The 19,873-nt window shown below is 43.4% G+C and overlaps 1 protein-coding gene across 1 annotated transcript; it reads right to left on the reverse strand.

The window, feature by feature from the left end:
• Positions 1–4,651: 4,651 nt before the first annotated feature.
• Positions 4,652–19,498, reverse strand: LOC148827873 (antigen WC1.1-like). The gene is made up of 15 exons (XM_088926390.1): positions 19,494–19,498; positions 17,849–17,940; positions 13,705–13,932; positions 12,907–12,945; positions 12,134–12,448; positions 11,465–11,767; positions 10,328–10,399; positions 9,729–10,047; positions 8,969–9,147; positions 8,536–8,619; positions 7,685–7,756; positions 7,098–7,184; positions 5,876–5,962; positions 5,638–5,706; positions 4,652–4,803 (listed from the first exon to the last, which is right to left on the reverse strand). Exons 1-15 carry the CDS (start codon positions 19,496–19,498, stop codon positions 4,652–4,654), a joined length of 2,103 nt encoding a protein of 700 aa, XP_088782516.1.
• Positions 19,499–19,873: the final 375 nt, after the last annotated feature.

Raw genomic sequence — 19,873 nt, forward strand, 5'->3', positions numbered from 1 at the left:
AGGTGCTCTTCGGTATTTGCAGGTCTAAATTAACATGAAAGAAACAAGAAGGCTCCACTGTCGAAACGTTGTTCAGCATGGAATAAACCTTCACTCGTTCCTTTGCATGCATGCTGACACAGCTACTTACTTACATTACCATCAGCTGTGGACCTCCAACTGATCTTCTTAGACGAGAGGAGCACGATGGAGTATCAAAAACTTGAAAAAGCTCTCGCAGTTAGATTCTGTTTTTTTACGTGTCTGACCACCTGAGCACTATTTTTTCATTTTCTTCCCTTGTAGTTTCCTTGCTCTGTTACTGTCCCTTCCCCCCCAGGCGGAGACGGAAAACATGCCGAAACCCTGTTTCACCCTGTGTTTGTGCAACGTCAGTCTGCGCAGGTCTTTAGCTACTGAAAGCAACTGTCCAGTTCAGATGCTGCTACGTATAGGTCGTCCTAAACACCTTATCTAATGGGATTGTAGTCTGTTAGGTATTTGCTGGAGATCCGGTCTAAATAAGCATCAAAGGAACAGGTAAAGGTTTATTCCACGTCACACCCGAAGAAGGGTCCACGTCGTGTTTCCTTCTCTTTTCAGCATGGAATAAACCTATACTTTTTCCTTTGCAGCTGACGCAGCTCCCTACTTAATTTCCCATCAGTTGTGGACCACCTGCTGATCTGTACACAGATAGATGAGAGATGTCTTCTTCGACGAGAGATCTACTGGGACTAAGGGAGCACGATGGAGTACCGAAGACTTGAGAAAGCTCTCGCATTAGATTCTGTGTTTTTGTTGTTCCCCAGATTTGTTTTTAATGTTCTTTTTGTTTTGAAGTTGTTCCGTTAAGTAATTTTTTAAAATTTTATTTTCTGTAGTAGTTAGACTACTACAGTGATTTACCTAGGTTCCCGGAAGACTTCTGGCTTTGTGGTTGTTGTGTTTTCGGGTTACAAGTATTTTTTTTCTGTTGATAGGACCCCACGCATTACTGTGGGACTAGTTAACTTAAGTTCTTACATTGTACAGTACCTGAAATTACCACATAAACTACTACTCTGTTTTTCTTTTTTTTTAATAAAGGCACAAATTATGTTTTTTTTTTCTTGCGGCTGATTGGTAATGACCCTACAACAGGTCATTGCAACGAACGTGGCTGCTGAAATTTGTCAGCAGCTCTGTACTAAACCTGTTCTCAATTGCAACAAACCTAAAATAACATCTGCTGCCTATTAGATGTTACTGATGTAGGAGACTAACTTAAACCACCTCTTCACAGGGTTTAAGTAGCTCAGTAGTGGAACAGGTGATCGCATTTGAACTGTTCTGAATGTAGTGGAAATAATATAGTCACAATAACGAACATATGCATCACTCCCTTGAAATATTTAGCTAAAATTGTTTTCTAGGCATCACAACTATTCACAATGAATTTATCAATACATGTCTTTATTAATAAAAGTGTAATGTATTAATAATTAAGATTAATGTATATCTTTATTAGTAGCTGTATTACAGGTAATGCATGTACAGCCTTTAATATGCAATAGTGAATTTTCAGGTATCCTGGGGAGGGAAGAAAACTGAAATGAAGGAAATACATATTTAAAGGGGGTGTAAGTCTTAAATGTGTTCAGTCACGTCTGGGTGTTAACTGAATAGATTGTATTACTTATTATGATTTGACACATTTCTCGGGAGACAGCAGAAAAATGGTGGAATTTGCGCGTACAGAAAATAACTTGAACTGAACAGGCAAATGTAAGGTGATGTTAAAGAAAAATAAAACTTTGTCACCTTTTTCAACGTGATTATTTAAGACAGTTTATCGGAACCGTATATCTTCTCGATTCTGTGGCTGTAGTCCAACAATATCGGCGGTGAAACAAGCAGAATGTGCGGAAAGAAATGGAGACGTAACGGGAGACTCATCCAGTCGATTGAAAGGTTGTGTAAACGACGCTGAGAAGTGTGGTTTAAAAACTTTACGAGCTAGGTACCAGTCGAACCTATAATCTTCCGATCCGAAATCGGATGCTTCATCCATTGCGCCATTGGCCCTGCTACCCTAACCCCACCACTGTGAGCTTTGCGCCGCTATTAGGAATTCTGTACATCGCTCCAGTCCAAATTTTCTCAATTAGATTCACGTGTTTTCTACTTGTATTTAGCTACTAGCTCTTTCATTCAAAATTTCAAAATAGCATCTCTTTAAAACAGACAAACGGTTTTATGTGTCGCGCTGAAACTCACACACGGGGGAAGTCACACGAAAGATAATCACAGATTAGATATCACGTTTAAAAAGAAAACCAGAGTGGCGATAGAAAACAAAGCCTTATACACGCGATGCAAGTGCTCTGCCACTGAACTGAACTCCTGACAGGCACTTTTGCCTGCGGCTCTTTAATTGTGTTAGGAAGAGTGACGCGTCTACACAGTGTACAATTTAAAGGTCGAAGCAAGACAATCAGATCAGAATTCAGAACACGAACCTCTGCTTTATCGTTTACTGAGCTTTCGATGAACGTCTAAGGGTTATCTTCTATATCATCTTTTCTTCTACATTCATAGGTTTAAGGCTAAAGACAAAAAAATAGTTTTCATTTTCTTGCCAGCTGGTAGTAATTCTTCTGCACTGACAGGGGAGATTAGTATTTTATCTATCGCAACTTGTGTGCAGTTTTTGAAAAACAAGTTGTTCCAGAAATGAACACTTACATTAAACTTAAGGCAGACGCCTGCTGCTGTCCATAATGATAAACTCTACACGACGAGAGAGAAAGAAAGGCACTGGCAGGATTTGAATTCAGGTTCACCAGTTTACTAGACAGGTACTTTAACCAGCTAAGCTGTGGCCCTGGTGGAGGACTGCCCTTTTACAGCCACTTGGACACACCACTCTGAGACACCTGCGTTCTGTTTGCGCTGAGCCTGCTCGCTGAGCAAGTGACGAGAATGGCTTTTATCTGGTAATTTCATGTCCGAGGAACTCAATATGCTTTTTATGTTCAACAGGATATCCACTACAGCCGGCACTGAAGCGCAACACAGGCTTGGTTGTTTGACATCTTCCAAGGAAAATGTTGAAATCGCAGGTGGAAAATAAAAATTGTCCTTGAGTAGAGCCGAGTGAATTCTCCCCATGTTTGCATTAGTTTCTTTCAGGTGGTCTAGTTTCTTGCCAGCAGCCATATCACTTTGCAACTCATAACTGACAACTGAAGCTAAATAAGTGTGTGCCTGGTCAGTACCTGGATGGGAGACCTCTTGGGAAAAACTGGTTGCTGCTGGAAGAGGTGATATTGGGGCCAGCAGGGGGTGCTAATACCCCAGTATAGTGATGGGGACACTATACTGTAAACTGGCTTTGGCCTTCAGGTAAGATGTAAAATTGAGGTCCTGACTCCTCTTGGCCATTAAAAATGCCGGGACATCTTTCAAAAACAGTAGAGGATATTACTGAGGACTAACTGTCCCTCTGTTCTACATAGATGTGTTAAATTTCCCATTGGCCTTTACCAATCATGGCCTCCTAATAATCCCCATCTATGATTTGGCTTCATTACTCTGCTCTCCTTCTCACTGAGAGCTGGTGTGTGGTGAGCATTCTTGTGCACTATGGCTGTGGTCCCATCTTCCAGGTGGGGCTCCACATTGGTGGTGGTGGATTGGAGTCCCCATTACCTGTAAAGTGCTTTGAGTGGAGTGTCCAGAAAAGTGCTATATAAGTACAAGCAATTATGAATTATATTTTTTTACCACAGTCCAAAAACATTCTGATATTATTTTAGCAAGTTAGTTTAAAAAGGCCTGACCCTTTATGACCATGAGTTTTACAATGTCAGTCATTCCTGTTTATAGTTTTAGCTTTCCTGTGTTCCAGTTATTTAAATCCAGATGCTTTTGTAACTCACTGTAGCTATACAATTTCTGTAGGTTTAGGATTAGTGATGCTGTACAGTGTCTTCTTGCAGGACCCATGATTTCTCTTGATTTGTAGGGAAATTTAAATAACATTTAGGTTGTATCATGTTGTGTCTTGCTTTGTGTACATTGTTTTTTTGTCCTTTGTGTAGATCTACTGATACTTATGATTTGAAACAAACAAGTAACTTTCTTCTTTCTCTTGATTTTAGCGAGTGACCAAGGGCTCCTTAATTTTTAATGATACCTTTAATGTCATACATTAGAAATGAGCATAACAAAACCAAGGATTATTGCAAAGCAAAACTTTAATAAAACGTATTTAAAAATATTCCAATCAAAAGTGGTACATTCAGAACTGTACATCAATCAACAATTTTATTTCCTATATCTGGATTTGATATCCTATATCAAATGGTAGAAAAAGAAAGGCTGAGCAGAAATGGGATGTTCAAGCCTCAATTTTGCAAAACACAAGCTGCAGGTACTGTAGACACAGACACTGAGGACAGTGTGGAAACAGTGGAGTGAAGTGGACTCAGGTCATAGACAGTGTCAGTGTGGAAACAGTGGAGTGAAGTGGATTCAGGTCACAGACAGTGTCAGTGTGGAACAGTGGAGTGAAGTGGACTCAGGTCACAGACAGTGTGAGACAGTCTCAGTGCTCAGAGTTGCTCTAAGACTGTGTGACTCTGTTAGTGAAGCTCTTCTGTGTCTAGACCTGCAGGAGGAATTTCTCTCAGACAGCCCTGTCAGTCTCATAGAACCCATCCTCTCCCTGAGACTCGTCCCCAACATCATCATAGTCAGTCCTGTCAGGGGCAGGGGCTTGTTCTTCAGGGGGCAGTGTGGGCAGGACTCTGTCCACTCCAGGACCAGTGTGGGGGACACCTGACAGAGAGACACAGAGTCAGAGACAGGCTGTGGAGAGGCTGATGGACAGGAATGACTCTCCTAGATGACATTTTTGATTTAGAATTGGACCCATGATTTTTTATGCATGGGTACAGTATGTTTTTTTAAGTGTGATCTTAACAACCATTAATTATATAAACGAATAATATTAGACAGGATTACAAAAAAGAATGTTATACTTAAGACGTGAATACGATTGGTCAGATGAATAAGTTAGTGAAAGTATATTATAATCCAAAGCTTTTATAGGAATTCATTTGAATTAAAATTAAAAATGTACCTTTTAGAACAAATTGATGATTACTTCAGATTTTACTTACCAACAATGTACCAGTGTTATAAAACCAGAGTGCGGAAGAGCTTTGACAGTATTTTCTAAAATTAGTCATTCTCTTTGGGTATCTGAAGACCTCTCTCTGGTCAGATCGGTAGGTGATCTCAGGCCTCTAGCAGGGCTGAACAGGACAGGGAAACACTAGGCTGACATGTAGAGTTCAGGACTCCTGGTCAGGGATTGGCTGGACTATAGCCAGAAAACGATACTGAAAGCATCCGATTGGCTGGGTGTGACAGTGGGTGGGTTTTACAGAGACCCTGATCTAAGTGTTTAAATCTTGTGGCAATCAAGACTCTCAATCTGTATTAGCTTCTATTGATCCCTGCAGGATAAAGCACAATTTGAGCCACCACTTAGACCTGGTACCCTCTTGTCTTGGATGAGAGTGGCACAGAGATGGATTACTGGGGGTCATCTTCTCTATTCCTGAACTACCTCTTTCACACTGAGCCCCCTGGCTGTAGCCCCATTACCTGAAATGGGGTCTCCCTCACTGTTGCCCGCACTGTATCCAGAGGGTGTCTCATCAGAGAGGAGTCTCCCTGTGAACAGAAGAGCAGGTCAGTAATGTCTCTGTCATTCTGACTGGCCTGTCTCCCTGAGACCCCTTCTTTCTTATTGTAATTGAGCTAGTGTTTAATTTAATTAATATGAAGGCATGTGTAGGCTGATTACAGGGGGTTCTCCTGAGTCTAATTTATAATAACTCACCTGACACAGTGTCTGGGCTCTGGGGCACAGTTACAGCATCATCATAGTAATCTGGAGCCTCTTCTCTCACAGATGACATCAGCTCTCCTGAAGCAGACAGAGATAGTTTTACTGTAATTAATAATAATAATTGCTTACACTTTATAAAGCGCTTTTTCTGGACACTCCACTCAAAGCGCTTTACAGGTAATGGGGATCCCCTCCACCACCACCAATGTGCAGCTTCCACCTGGATGATGCGACGGCAGCCATAGTGCGCCAGAACGCTCAACACACATCGGCTATTAGTGGGGAGGAGAGCAGAGTAATGAAGCCAGTTCATAGATGTAACACTGTAACACATCAAATTTAAATTACAGGGGATCAGGCAACCCTATTCTATTATACATTTCAAACCCATTCCATTTTTTTTAATTGAGATGGTGAATGACAACAGTGCAGCCTGTATCAGTACAGAGAGCGCTATGCTGTGAATTCTTGTGAAATATGTAAAGAGGAGCTGGACACTGGCAGCAGAATAATCAGACTCAGTGTGATGTGCTCTGCAGTGCATAGAGAGAGGAGAGAGAGTCAGAGTTTCTGGGATTGGTGCAAGGTTTCTCTTTGGGACTGGACTGAAATAACCCACCTGACAAGGCATCTGGACTCTGAGGTATAGTTACAGCATAATCATAGTACTCTGGGGCCTCTTCTTTCACAGAGGACATCAGCTCTCCTAGAGCACACAGAGCACAGCTTCACTGTCACAAATCAGAACACTGAGTTATCTAGAGCACAGGACTGCTGGAGCTCATCAGAACCCACTGATTAACTGAACATCACATTGGAACTAAAACTCCAGACAAGTACAGTAGATCAGGGAACCTGATTTCTAGTCCTATTCACTTCAGTAAGAAATTTAAAACAATTCTTAAAATTTAAAATAAGATGTTGAAGGACAACAGGGCAGAGAAAGGTTGGTTGTATTTGGACAGAGAGTGATTTGAACACTATGTGCAACTGAAGAGGAGTTGGACACTGGCAGCACAGTGACCCAGACTGAGTGTGCAGGGCAGAGATCACAGAGAGAGAGAGAGAGAGTCAGAGAGTCAGATTCATGTGACTGGTGCAGAATAACACAGACTCCGTATTCAGAAGCTGAGATCAAAGACATAGTAGAGAGAGTCAGACTCACTGAGATTGGTGCAAAGTTTCCCCATGTGACTAGACTGAAGTAACTGACCTGACAAGGCATCTGGGCTCTGAGCTACAGTTACAGCATCATCATAGTACTCTGGGATCTCTTCTTTCAGAGAGGGTATCGACTCTTCTGAACCACACAGAGAGACAGAGAATTTACACTTCAGGACTCTGAGTTACTTTGACCACAGAGCTGCAAAGTTACTGTCAAGTCTAATTCTAAATGTGATTTTAAATGCTGTGTGGTTAAGTATAGTTAAGCCAAGACTGTAGGGTCCCTGATTTAACATGTGATCTGAAAGGCAGTTTTTGCAGCATAGTTTCCCAGTCATCATTCTGGACCTGAGGCACCATCTCCTTTTCTATCAAAACCAATTAGAGCAGCACCCTGTCTACCACCCCAGTATTGACCAGGTCTAGTGTTGCTCAGCCTCTGTGATCTGCTGGTTAGCGTGAGGCAACACTGAAGAGGAGAGTTTGTAAGGAATAGAACATATTTGGTAAGATTTGTAAGATTCAGGATTTTCTACTCAAGTTCTCTAAATTTTAGCCTGGTTTGGGATGAGAGTGAGTACTGGACTGAAGACCCCCCACTCCTACACTGAGCCCCCTGACTCCACCTCCCCTCACCTGGTACTGGGTCTCCCTCACTGTCCTCCACATCATCGTATCCAGAGGGCAGCTCATCAGAGAGGAATCTTCCTGTGAACAGGAGGGCAGATCAGTAATAGCTGCAGTCAGTCAGCACTGTCTCTTACTGGGGGAGAAGACAGGGTGTCAACAGAAACACAGAGTTTATGCTCATTTTCTTCACTTACTTTGACAGCAGTTGAGAAAGAAAACTCTACAGGTTTAAAACCAGTGTGGGGAGATTTTCTACAAGTGTAAGTACTCAGATCTGTCAAGATTGTAATCCCTCCTCTTAAGGGCGCTTGGGCTCTTTCACATTTTAGTTGATTTTGTGCACCTGCCTTCTATCCAGCCCCTCCTTATATAAGCCAGATACTCACACTATTCTGGGTTCTGCATTGGAAGACGGATGCCAGGAGGCCCGCCTACCACCAAGTCGCCCTACGCCCGCGGCTTGAGGGCATAGGCCTCCTATCGGCATCCTGACCAAGCTGAGTCTGGGTCTCAGAGTGCCTGGCCTCGTGATCCTGTTTTATTCCCTGTCCCTGCACCGGATCCCATTCCAGTTCCTAAACCTTGTCTTGTCTTGTCTCGTTTGGATTACCCGGCTCTGGACTTTTGAACTTCACCCTTGATTTTTCTTTGGACTCCCTTGGACTTGTACGCCAGGACCACACCTCCCCAAGGACCAGTGCACAGTCATCACGCCCCACTGTTCGTCAACCTGCCCAGTTTCTCATCGGCTCCTCCCAGTGTCTGTTTCACATACGTCCGGATCCTGACCAACGCATTGTAACAATATCATCCTCAAGTGTGAAGACTAATCACACCTGAAGACTCTCTCCACTCACCTCTCCTGGGGGCGCTGTAGGTTCCCTCTCTGGCCAGTTTGTACTCTATTTCCTCATAGACGGCATCATGATAGGGGGCGAGTGCTCCCTTAGATAGGGCTGTGTGAGGAAACAGACACTCAGGGTTAACATGCAGGGAGCAGAGTACAAGATCAATAATTCGCTGCTAAACCTTCTTTGGACATTTGTGCACATAAATGTTATGATTCTTGATTGGCAAATCTCCTCATATCTCCATCTGTAATTGTTGATAATCTTTTTCAAGCTTCGGCTGGATTTCTCTACCCTATTAATAATGTTCAGATCCAGCAAACCTTTAAATTAGACAGGTTCACCTTGATTTTAAATTTTGATTTCTTCCTCAAGTTCAGTATAGAAATCTGAGTTCTATGACAGTGACAGTAATGACCACTAGAGATTAGTTCCTCCCTACCTTTCCTCAGCTTCCTGTTCTGGATCAGCTGCCCCACTAACAGGGCCAGCACCACGAAGAGCAGAGCACCCAGCAGCAGGAGGACCAGGGGCGAGGCAGACAGGCCTCCCAGCGGCTGTGTCTGGGGTGTTGTCCTGGTGCTGCCTGAGGGAGAGGTAGACAGATCAGGAAATGATCTTCTTTCTCAACCACATAGTGGCAAGAAGCATCTTAGACAACAGTGAAGTTACTGTGAGCTCATCTGGACAGAGATTAGAAACTGGAGGATTTACCTGTTTTCACAGACGAAGTGCTGGTTGAAGTAGGAAGAGCTGTAACACAGGATAAAATGGTTTTGATGAGGAGATTCACAGCAGTTCTTCTATTCTTCTTGACAAAAATGAAACACAGAGAGGCCACGGTTTATAGACAGCAGTACTCCTGAGAATCAGCAGCACCATTTAGACAAACTGAAATGTCTCTTATCCTCTTCTGCCAAACTGTATTACCTGTCGTCACTGGATGGTTTTGAGATCCCCAACCTGAAAAACATAAAAGTGATGGGTTGAGTTTCAGAGAGCAGGAAAGTGTGATGATGGACCCAGAGAATCACATACTGCAGCAATAAAGAGTATTTAATGACCAGAAGCACTCATCTTAATTATTTTTCTAATAGGCAGAGCTTGTGTTGGCTTCTTCATTATTATTTACATCAGTATTCCTGTATTGAGAGCAGCCCTGAACACCCTGGGACCTCCAGCTGCTCTTCTGCTGCTCAGACTCACCTGTACAGGTGACCCCAGCATCCTCCTTGTGCCGACAGTCGCTCTGTCCCAGGGGAAGGTGCCAGCAGTCCCACAGGTGGAGCTCACTGCCCCTGCAGTTCACCTCATCCAGCCAGATGGTGCCACTCCCTTGTCCAAATGATGTATTAGCCACTGCACTCATTGCATCCCCACAGCCCAGCTGTCTGCAAACCACCTGGGCATCCTGCAGGTCCCAGGAGTCATCACAGACTGTCCCCCAGGAGCCATTGTGATAAACCTCCACCCTCCCAGAGCAGTGACCTCCTTCTCCGACCAGCCTGAGGGGCCAGGAATCTAGAGACCAAAATAAAACTGATTAACAGACAAAGAGACACAAAGACACAGACCCCACCAGCCTGTGCTTCAATCTATATTCCTCCTTCCCAGTTTGACACATCTTATAAACATCAAAGCAAAATACAACTAGGCTACTGTCTGGTTCAGTGCACTGACTGGATTTGTTATTTGTTTTTTTAAAAGTGTACACAGTATCTGTGTATATGGCACACACCTGTGAAACACAATTTAAAACTGATTTAATTTATCAACATATGCACACATTTTTTAAACTCACTTGAACATGTTTCCTGGCCTGAGGCTGTGAAACAGGATTTGAGGCTTCGAGGCACAGACTTCTTCTCGTCAGCTAAAAGAATAAAAACCATGTTAATTTAAAATTATTATACTGTGCATGATGACATATTATACTGGACATGATGACATTAATGTGTATTATGTCACAGCATGTTAGCGACAGTTTTGAGTACTCATAATGTCATAATGTCTCCTTTTATCTTTGAAATAAGATATTTATTTACTTTCATTTTTTAATGTGTTGGATGGATTGTGCATATAACAAATATTAATTGCTACTTGAAAATGCTGTGATTTCCAGCTTATAAAGAGCAATAGAATATGAACACTGTGTGAAAGTCTGAAGAGGGACTTGCATGCATACCTTTTGGTAAACTGCTGGATTTAAAGTTTCATGCACTCTGGGATTAGGGATTAGAAATACTGGAATTCAGTTTACAAGTCTGAAAAAACTAACATTCAGCACCTTTGATAAGTGATGACTCACCTTATTTTTTATTAGCAGATTGTTCAGTCTCAGAAGTGGGAAATAATCAGTAATGGGCAAGGCTAAACAGGCATTATGTGACTCAAGATAAACACCATAAATACAGAACATTATTTACTAGGGATAAGCAATATAAAATCAGCAAGACAATCACTTTTCAAAGTACTGCTATTGCTCTCTGGCAACAGCTACCTGTTGTGTACAGATCAAACATTTTGGCATTCCGTTTTCTTCCATGAAGAAATTTAAAATTCTCTTGAACCACAAAGTATTTTGCCTGTTTTTGTTTTGATAATGACAAGCATGTTAGTCACAAACATCATTTTTAGATTGCAATAAAAGATACTAGGATTAGTGTTTGTGAAACCAATCAATCATTGACGTGTTTAGATGTCAATGTTTTCCCCACCTGAAGACAGATTTATGTCAAATTAGCTTCTGGGCCATCCCACCATAATTCTGACCTTCAGTGTCTTACTGTCCAACACAGGGTGTGGTCAAATACAGTGTAACACTGGGCTGTCTATTTCATTTATCAGTAATGATCTCCTTCCCCTTCACCCTCTTCTTCATATACACACACATCCAGCCCCTGCTGACCCTCAGACAGGTGGAAGACGGAGTCCTTACCTGAGCAGGTGATCAGAGCCACTTCAGAGTCTGTGCACTGGTTCTGGTTCCAGGCAGAGGAGGGGCAGTGCCACAGCGTGGAGTCGTGAGGGCGACATTTAAATTCATCAACCCAGTGAGGAGCGGAGTCCCGTCTGGGGGCTGAATCAACGACACGCCCACTCTTCCCACAGTTCAGCTCCTGACAGATCAGACTCACTGTGTCCTCACTCATGCTATTCAAGCACACGTTGCCCCAGGTGCCATTGTAGAAAACCTCCAGCTGACCAGAACAGCCCTCGGCCAGTCGCAGCTCCTTGAACTCTGGGGACACACAAGTGGACAGACTGAGAGAACCCTGCTCTGAACTGACACAGAGTTTCTCGATTAAAGACCTCAGATAGAAACAGCGTGTCTGAGAACTACTGTGACATTAGATAATTGCATTATCTTTTTTCCCCAAATCATATTAATGTAACGGAATTCTGTTTTTCAAAAGAAAATAATACAATCTTGACATTTTTAAAATCAATGTCAACATTCAGTAAATTACAATCCAGATTGAGAATATTTGGATTATTATGTCAAGCACTATTACAGTAAAACTTATTTTCTTGTCTTGAACAGGGGATATTGTGCTTGCTCCTGGCAGTATAAGAACACAGTCCTGGTGTAACTGGAGTCCTGTACCTGAACACACCACTCCGACATCCTCCTTGTGTCCACAGTCATGCTGTCCCCACCCTGCTGAAGGACACTCCCACAGAGACGACTCGTTCCCCAGACAGCCCACCTCGTCCAGCCAGATGTGTCCAGTTCCCTGGCTGAAGGAGGCTGGCACTGGGGCACTGAGGGCCGTCCCACACTGGAGCTGCCTGCACACCACCTGAGAGTCTGCCAGGTCCCAGGAGTCATCGCAGACTGTCCCCCAGGAGCCATTGTGATAAACCTCCAGCCTCCCAGCACAGTCACCTCCTGTCCCAACAAGCCTGAGGGACAGCTGGTCTAGGAGCAGAGAGTCAGAGGTCAGTGCAGTTCTAAGAGATCACAATGATGACATCTAAAGGAAGAGAATCTGCTGTTAAAAGCTGAACATCAGCTCAGGCCACTGGGGACAGCAGACACATTACAATTACAGTGTTTCCTGACTTTTGGATAATTTAACCTACTTGAACTACCTAAAAGACTCCATGTTGATCATCAGCACTATACCATATATGTTAATGTTGTGTGTGACCACAGTTTGGCACAGAGACAATAGCTCCACAGGTGATAAACTCCAGTATTCAGGTAGATGTGTTTGCTGTAGATCCCAAAGACCAAGACTGTGTGTGTGAGATGCAGACAAAACTGCACACACATACACATGCTGCCTCACAGATGCATCTGGGATTGAGCTCAGCAACAGAGACATCAACACACACTGAGAACCTTGGAGATAAAAAACAGGGGCTAATTCATACCCGGTGTTTTGGAAGAAGGAACAGCTGAAGAAGGGAAACCTGTGAAACAAACAGAGAGAAATCAGACTGTGAGCTGTGTGTGAGAGGAGCAATTTAACACCAGAAATGAAACTACAATTAAAACAGCACTGAATAGTCCTCAATCTCTTTTTACCTGCTCCAGGTGAATTTCTGGTCATATTTGAGTCTGTAAAAGAGAAGGAAGGAGCTCATTTCTGTCCACAGGAGCAATGTTTCACAAGTGGAGTGTCAGCTGTGTGTGGGGCTCAGCTGTACATAACATCTGTAATCCTTGACTTTCTGAGACTCACTTTCTTTCCAGGCTCCTGTTTAATTGGGCTCTATTAATTAAACTAATTAAGCATGTCCGATATTAATTACAGGATACGGAGGTCCAGGACTTTCTTTCATCTCTTAGAACCATCAGTGATATCAATATAAATATAAAACTGATTTTTAGTCCTCAGTGTATTTGTGTATCTAACCATCAGAAAGAAAATGACAACCTAATAACCCCTTGAGGGAATATTTGAGATAGATATGACATGTTAAAAACACACTCATGTTTTAAGGTTGTGTTTTCATCTTTGCATCTCTTACATAACTGGCAGTGTGTAACAGAGCAGATATTCAGTCAATCATGAAAACAGTGTGCTTCTGTGTGTAAGCAGAGGGAGTGTCACTGTGTTTTAAACACACGATTCTCACCAGAGCAGATGACTCCTGCGTCCTGTCCATGAGAGCACCCTGCTCTGCCCCATGAAGAGACAGCGCAGTGTGAGAGACGCCTCTCATTGCCCCGACACTCAAACACATCAGCCCATACTGGTCCACTGCCCTGTCCAAACCAGGCCTGTCCTGGTGCTGCTACAGCCTCCCCACAGCCTAGCTGCTGGCAGAGAGCCCTAGCATCTCTCAGGTCCCAGTAGAGATCACACACTGTCCCCCAGTCCCCGAAGAGCCACTGTAACTCCACTCGGCCAGAGCAGGAGTCAGAGCCGTTCGCCAGCCTGAACCCTGTGTATCCTGCAGATAGGACAGGGGAGAGAGCAGAGACCCAGATTCACAACATAACAACCAGCTATTTCATTCAATGGCATCTTCAAGTATACTTACAATACTGAGCTTTAAATTACTGTCATATAAGTATCTCACTAACATGTTACTGTTCAACCCAATTCAATCTGAAGTACTTTATTCATCAGCAAGGCTGGTAATTTATGGTTTAATTAAGTTACTGTTGATCAGAAGATCATCGTATTGAGTTTTCATGGTTAAACACCAATCCCCAGTATTGAATCAGAGCTATAGACACACTTATCTGTTTCTCTTCTAAGCTTCAGTTTTGAGCTCCATTAAAAACAAAATGAAATGAATTATCCCCCTCTTACCAAAACACTCCAGTCCCACATCATTCTCATGGGTGCAGCTCTGTGTCTTTGTGGAGGACTTTGGACAGAAGGACAGGTGAGATTCACTTCCCTGGCACTGGAGCTCCTCTGTCCAGACCTGTCCCTCCCCCTTCCCGAAATGAGCCCCCTTCAGCACCTGTGAGGGAACCCCACAGTCCAGCTCTCGACAGACAACTTCTGCATCCTGCCAGTCAAAGTCAGAGTCACACACTGAGCCCCAGGTCTCTCCGTGCTGCACTTCCAGTCTCCCAGAGCAGAGATCACTGCCTCCAACCACTCTGACCCCTCGATGAGCTGGAATTTCAGAACAATAACAGAGATCACTGTCCCTGACCAGTCTGACCCCTTGATGAGCTGGAATATCAGAACAATAACAGAGATTCCTGTCCCTGACCTTTCTGACCACTCAATGAGCTGGAATATCAGAATAATAACAGAGATCACTGCCCCTGACCAGTCTGACCCCTTGATGAGCTGGAATATCAGAACAATAACAGAGATCCCTGTCCCTGACCTTTCTGACCACTCAATGAGCTGGAATATCAAAACAATAACAGATATCACTGTCCCTGACCACTCGATATGCTTGAATATAAGAAAAGATAGGAAAAGAGAGCAGTAATAGAGAGTGAGTATTCATTATTTGAACAAAATTGTGAGGAATTCTAAAGAATACTAAAACTATACACTGTTTTGGAATTTTGGGAAATTGCTCAGCCAAAAAATAATCTGTAAATTATCAAGCACACATTCACTGCAGATCAAGTCACTGTCACAGAAACACTGAGAGATCAATGAAAAATAATTTAAATGATCAGAACCTCTGGACACCCCACTGTGTCATTGGAGCTGACATCCTAGAACTCTGGGCTTCAAAGTGGGAATCTGGTTGTGAAACACAAGTAATTGACCTGCAGATATCTGAGGCCCTGAACCAAGATGAAGAACACATTCTACCCCAAAGCTTCCTGATAAACCTGAAGAAAACCTGGGAACTAAACAATGTCCTTCAATATAAAGCAGAAATGAACACTTACATATAAAAAATAAAGGGAATTGGATTCAAAAATTGTAAATTATTTTTAATAAAGTTGTTTTAGACATCACGTCCAAAGTGGTGCAGAGGTTATAGAAAACCAAGCCTAACATACCCAGTCCAGCTACTTATGCAGCTGGATTGCCTGACCTGCCCCCTGACAAAAACTGTGAACAGGACTGTCACAGCCTGGCACTGCTGGAGCAGGACTGTCTGACCTGGGCACTGACACACACACTGGACAAGACCAGGACTGTCACAGCCTGGCACTGCTGGAGCAGGACTGTCTGACCTGGGCACTGACACACATACTGGACAAGACCAGGACTGTCACAGCCTGACACTGCTGGAGCAGGACTGTCTGACATGGGCACTGGTACACACTCTGGACAAGACCAGGACTGTCACAGCCTGGCACTGCTGGAGCAGGACTGTCTGACCTGGGCTCTGACAGACACTCTGGACAAGACCAGGACTGTCACAGCCTGACACTGCTGGACTAGGACTGTCTGACCTGGGCACTGACAGACACTCTGGACAAGACCAGGACTGTCACAGCCTGGCACTGCTGGAGCAGGACTGTCTGACCTGGGCTCTGACACACACACTGGACAAGACCAGGACTGTCACAGCCTGACACTGCTGGAGCAGGACTGTCTGACATGGGCACTGGTACACACTCTGGACAAGACCAGGACTGTCACAGCCTGGCACTGCTGGAGCAGGACTGTCTGACCTGGGCTCTGACAGACACTCTGGACAAGACCAGGACTGTCACAGCCTGACACTGCTGGACTAGGACTGTCTGACCTGGGCACTGACACACACTCTGGACAAGACCAGGACTCTCACATCCTGGCACTGCTGGAGCAGGACTGTCTGACCTGGGCACTGACACACACTCTGGACAAGAGTGTAAGCTGAGGGTAAGACACAGTAAAGAGAAACAGACCCTGAGGAAGTATAGGCTCAATTACCGAAGCTCACTTCTATTAAGATTAATAGAAACAGTATTATTCTTCACGTATTTACAGTATATATTGGCTACAGACGTGTGCATATGTGAACTTATTTCAGGTACAGTGCCTACATATTATTTTCTAATTTGTAAAGGGATGAGCATGTGGAGACAAGACAAGATTGTGATTTCTGTCAAACCCATGAAGATTGATCTGCCATCCTCAGTCACCTGTAAGGTGACATTTAAAAGCAGGAAGCAGTTCACCCAGATGAGATGGGAGCAGAAGGAAGGGACTGATCGCTTTTGAGAAAGATATTAAAGGGCTGGTAAGCAGCTTAACTGCCTGTTGTATTCCTTCATGTGAAGATGCTCATTCAAATGTTTAGCTTTAGTTTTTTGTTTTTGGGTTGTTTTTATTGTTCTGTAAATAATTAAACACTACTTTGGAAATGAAGGCTTTATTTGTGTTCATACAAATAGCTGCCTGTATACAGCAGCTGGCTTCTGGGTTTGACACTAACTTACAAAGCGTTTTTATTTTCTGAAACCTCAACCCTGGAAAACATAAAACAGAGGGAGAGGGACATTTTTCCCTAGAGAAACAGAGATGTTATATCAGATTGTTTAGTTATTTTTTAAGAATGTGAATGTATTCATGATGTATTTAAAACATTCCATACTGTATGTACACTGAGAACTGAGGGAACCTTTGCTAAAGGATTATAGGAATATGGAACAGGTTACCAGATATCCCAGCTTTCTTGAAGAAACAGTGGATGAGATCCTTGGATCAGTACTGACTACCAAATGGACCAGGAAGCTGAGAGATCTCCTCTACTTTGTAATAGATTAAATTTTGAGAATACATATCAGTCATATTGTTTTTCTTCTATAGTTTTTATTTCTATAGTTTTTAGATATTGTTGTAACTAATTTGTTTCACTCAATCTCACAGAATGCGGTCATTGTTGTAATGTTTGAAAATATGTCAGAGAAATGCAACTGATGTTCAATGTCATTGCTGTAATTCTTTGATCAATACAGCTCTTTGAATCTGAATTAAATAGAGAAAAGGGAGAAGTAAGAGAGACACAGCAGAACTGTAAGTGAAAATGATGCTGGTGATTTACATGGAGGACAAACAGTAGTTTTCAAATCAAGACCAAGAATAAATTTGTTTATACGGATCAATCGGTCACATACTGTAAATTTATTTGTAGATTTATAGCCTTATGATCAAACACTGTCCTTTGGCCTCATTATTTGTCAATTGTAAAACCTAACAGAAAGCATACAGGTGGGGTTGGGGGTTTCAGACAGTTTTCAATATCTGTTCTACACACTGCAGGAAATACAATCCAGAAGGAGAAAAGACACACAGTGACTGTGAGGGGTGCTGTCACAGCTCTCAGCAGGACAGGAGCAGTAAGAATGGGAGGATGGACAGACGGATCGTGATGATGGACTCTAGATAAATCGAGGAGTTTTAATTCTCCTCAGTGCTGGAGACTGGAGAGAGTCTGTGTCTCCTACCTGAACACCTCACTCCAGCATCATAGTCATGAGGAAAGCTATACTGTTTCATTTCTTGTTTTTCACAGTCCCTCAGCGCAGCCTCTGACCCCCTGCAGGAAACAGCACCCAACAGGACTGATCCAGACCCTGGTCCAAAGTGAGCTCCTCCTGGTGCTGAAACAGCAGATCCACAGCCCAGCTGTCTGCACACCACTGCAGAATCATCCAGATCCCAGTCAAACTGAGCTACTGTCCCCCACTCTCCACCATGATACACCTCCACTGTCCCCTCACAGGGACTGGCACCATTCACCAGCCTCACATCAGCACTGCCTGCAGAGAGAGAGAAACAATATCTATAACCATGTCTACAGGATATTTTTATATTAAGACATTTTAGAAATACACCTGGAATTTTTATTTTGTTTTACCTGTTTGATTGGATTGCTAGTCTCTCCCATGGGGAACAAGAGACAGTGGAGTGACAGGAAGTCCACCAGCAGCCATCTTACCTCTCCCTCCACACACCTGTGTCCAGATCCTGTTATATATCTCTCTGTCCATATCACTGTGTGACTGCAGAGGGCTGTTCTGCTGTGGTTACTACAGTGGAAAGTAACTGTAAAGACTGTGCTCATGTGTTTCTAAAAGCTGTGGTTAGTACAGTGGACAGTGGCTGTAATGACGGTGTTCCTGTGTTTCTGGGAGCTGTGGTCAGTATAGTGGACAGTGGCTATAATGACTATGTTCCTCAGTTTCTAGAAGCTGTGGTCAGTAGAGTGGACAGTGGTTGTAATGAGTGTGTTCCTGTGTTTCTGGGAGTTGTGGTCAGTAGAGTGGACAGTGGTTGTAATGAGTGTGTTCCTGTGTTTCTGGGAGTTGTGGTCAGTAGAGTGGACAGTGGCTGTAATGACTGCATTCCTGTGTTTCTGGAAGCTGTGGTCAGTACAGAGGCTGTAATGATTGTGCTCCTGTGTTTCTGGAAGTGGTCAGTTGGCTGTAATGATGGTCTTCCTGTGTTTCAGGAAACTGTGGTCAGTAGAGTGGACAATGGCTGTAAAGACTATGTTCTTCAGTTTCTAGAAGCTGTGGTCAGTATATTGGTCAGTTGCTGTAATGACTGTGTTCCTGTGTTTCTAGAAGCTGTGGTCAGTACAGTGGTCAGTGGCTGTAATGACGCTGTTCCTGTGTTTCTAGAAGCTGTGGTCAGTAAAGTGGTCAGTGGGTGTAATGACTGTGTTCCTGGGTTTCTGGGAGCTGTGGTCAGTAAAGTGGTCAGTGGGTGTAATGACTGTGTTCTTGGGTTTCTGGGAGCTGTGGTCAGTATAGTGGTCAGTAGCTGTAATGACTGTGTTCCTGGGTTTCTGGAAGCTGTGGTCAGTATAGTGGACAGTGGGTGTAATGACTGTGTTCCTGGGTTTCTAGAAGCTGTGGTCAGTACAGTGGACAGTGGCTGTAATGACTGTGCTCCTGTGTTTCTGGGAGCTGTGGTCAGTATAGTGGACAGTGGGTGTAATGACTGTGCTCCTGTGTTTCTGGGAGCTGTGGTCAGTACAATGGACAGTGGCTGTGGTGTCAGAAGGCTGAATGACTGAAACCAGGTTTGGTGTATCTGGTGTATCTGGGTCTCAGGCCCTCCATGTACTTAGCAGTGGGCACTGACCGCATGTCTGTATCAAGTAAGAGATTTAAACACTAATAAGTCTATTCAACAGTCTACTTTGAAAATAAGTTATAAAATCCAAAACAGAATCAATCACAAATATATTCTTAATACATGGATGCTTCACAACTTGTGCTGAAATATGTGAAGTGTAATGCTGCAGAAAGATGGAAAATCTGCAGCAGGAGATATAATTGAAGCCCAGGCGCAGGACTTTGAGCTCTTTCAGAGTTTGAATGATCAGGGAGTAACAGATCGAATGCAGGCTGCTGGGCTGAATGAAAAAGGTGAGCAGAAAGAAAAAATAAAGAGGGACACCTGTCTCCCAGCTGAAAAAAAGAAAAGAAAGGCTGGAGAGTCAGTGAGGAAAAGGAAAGAAT

The sequence above is a fragment of the Atractosteus spatula genome, chromosome 10 (assembly GCF_055471065.1).
Source record: "Atractosteus spatula isolate fAtrSpa1 chromosome 10, fAtrSpa1.hap1, whole genome shotgun sequence".
Taxonomy (NCBI): Eukaryota; Metazoa; Chordata; class Actinopteri; order Semionotiformes; family Lepisosteidae; genus Atractosteus; species Atractosteus spatula.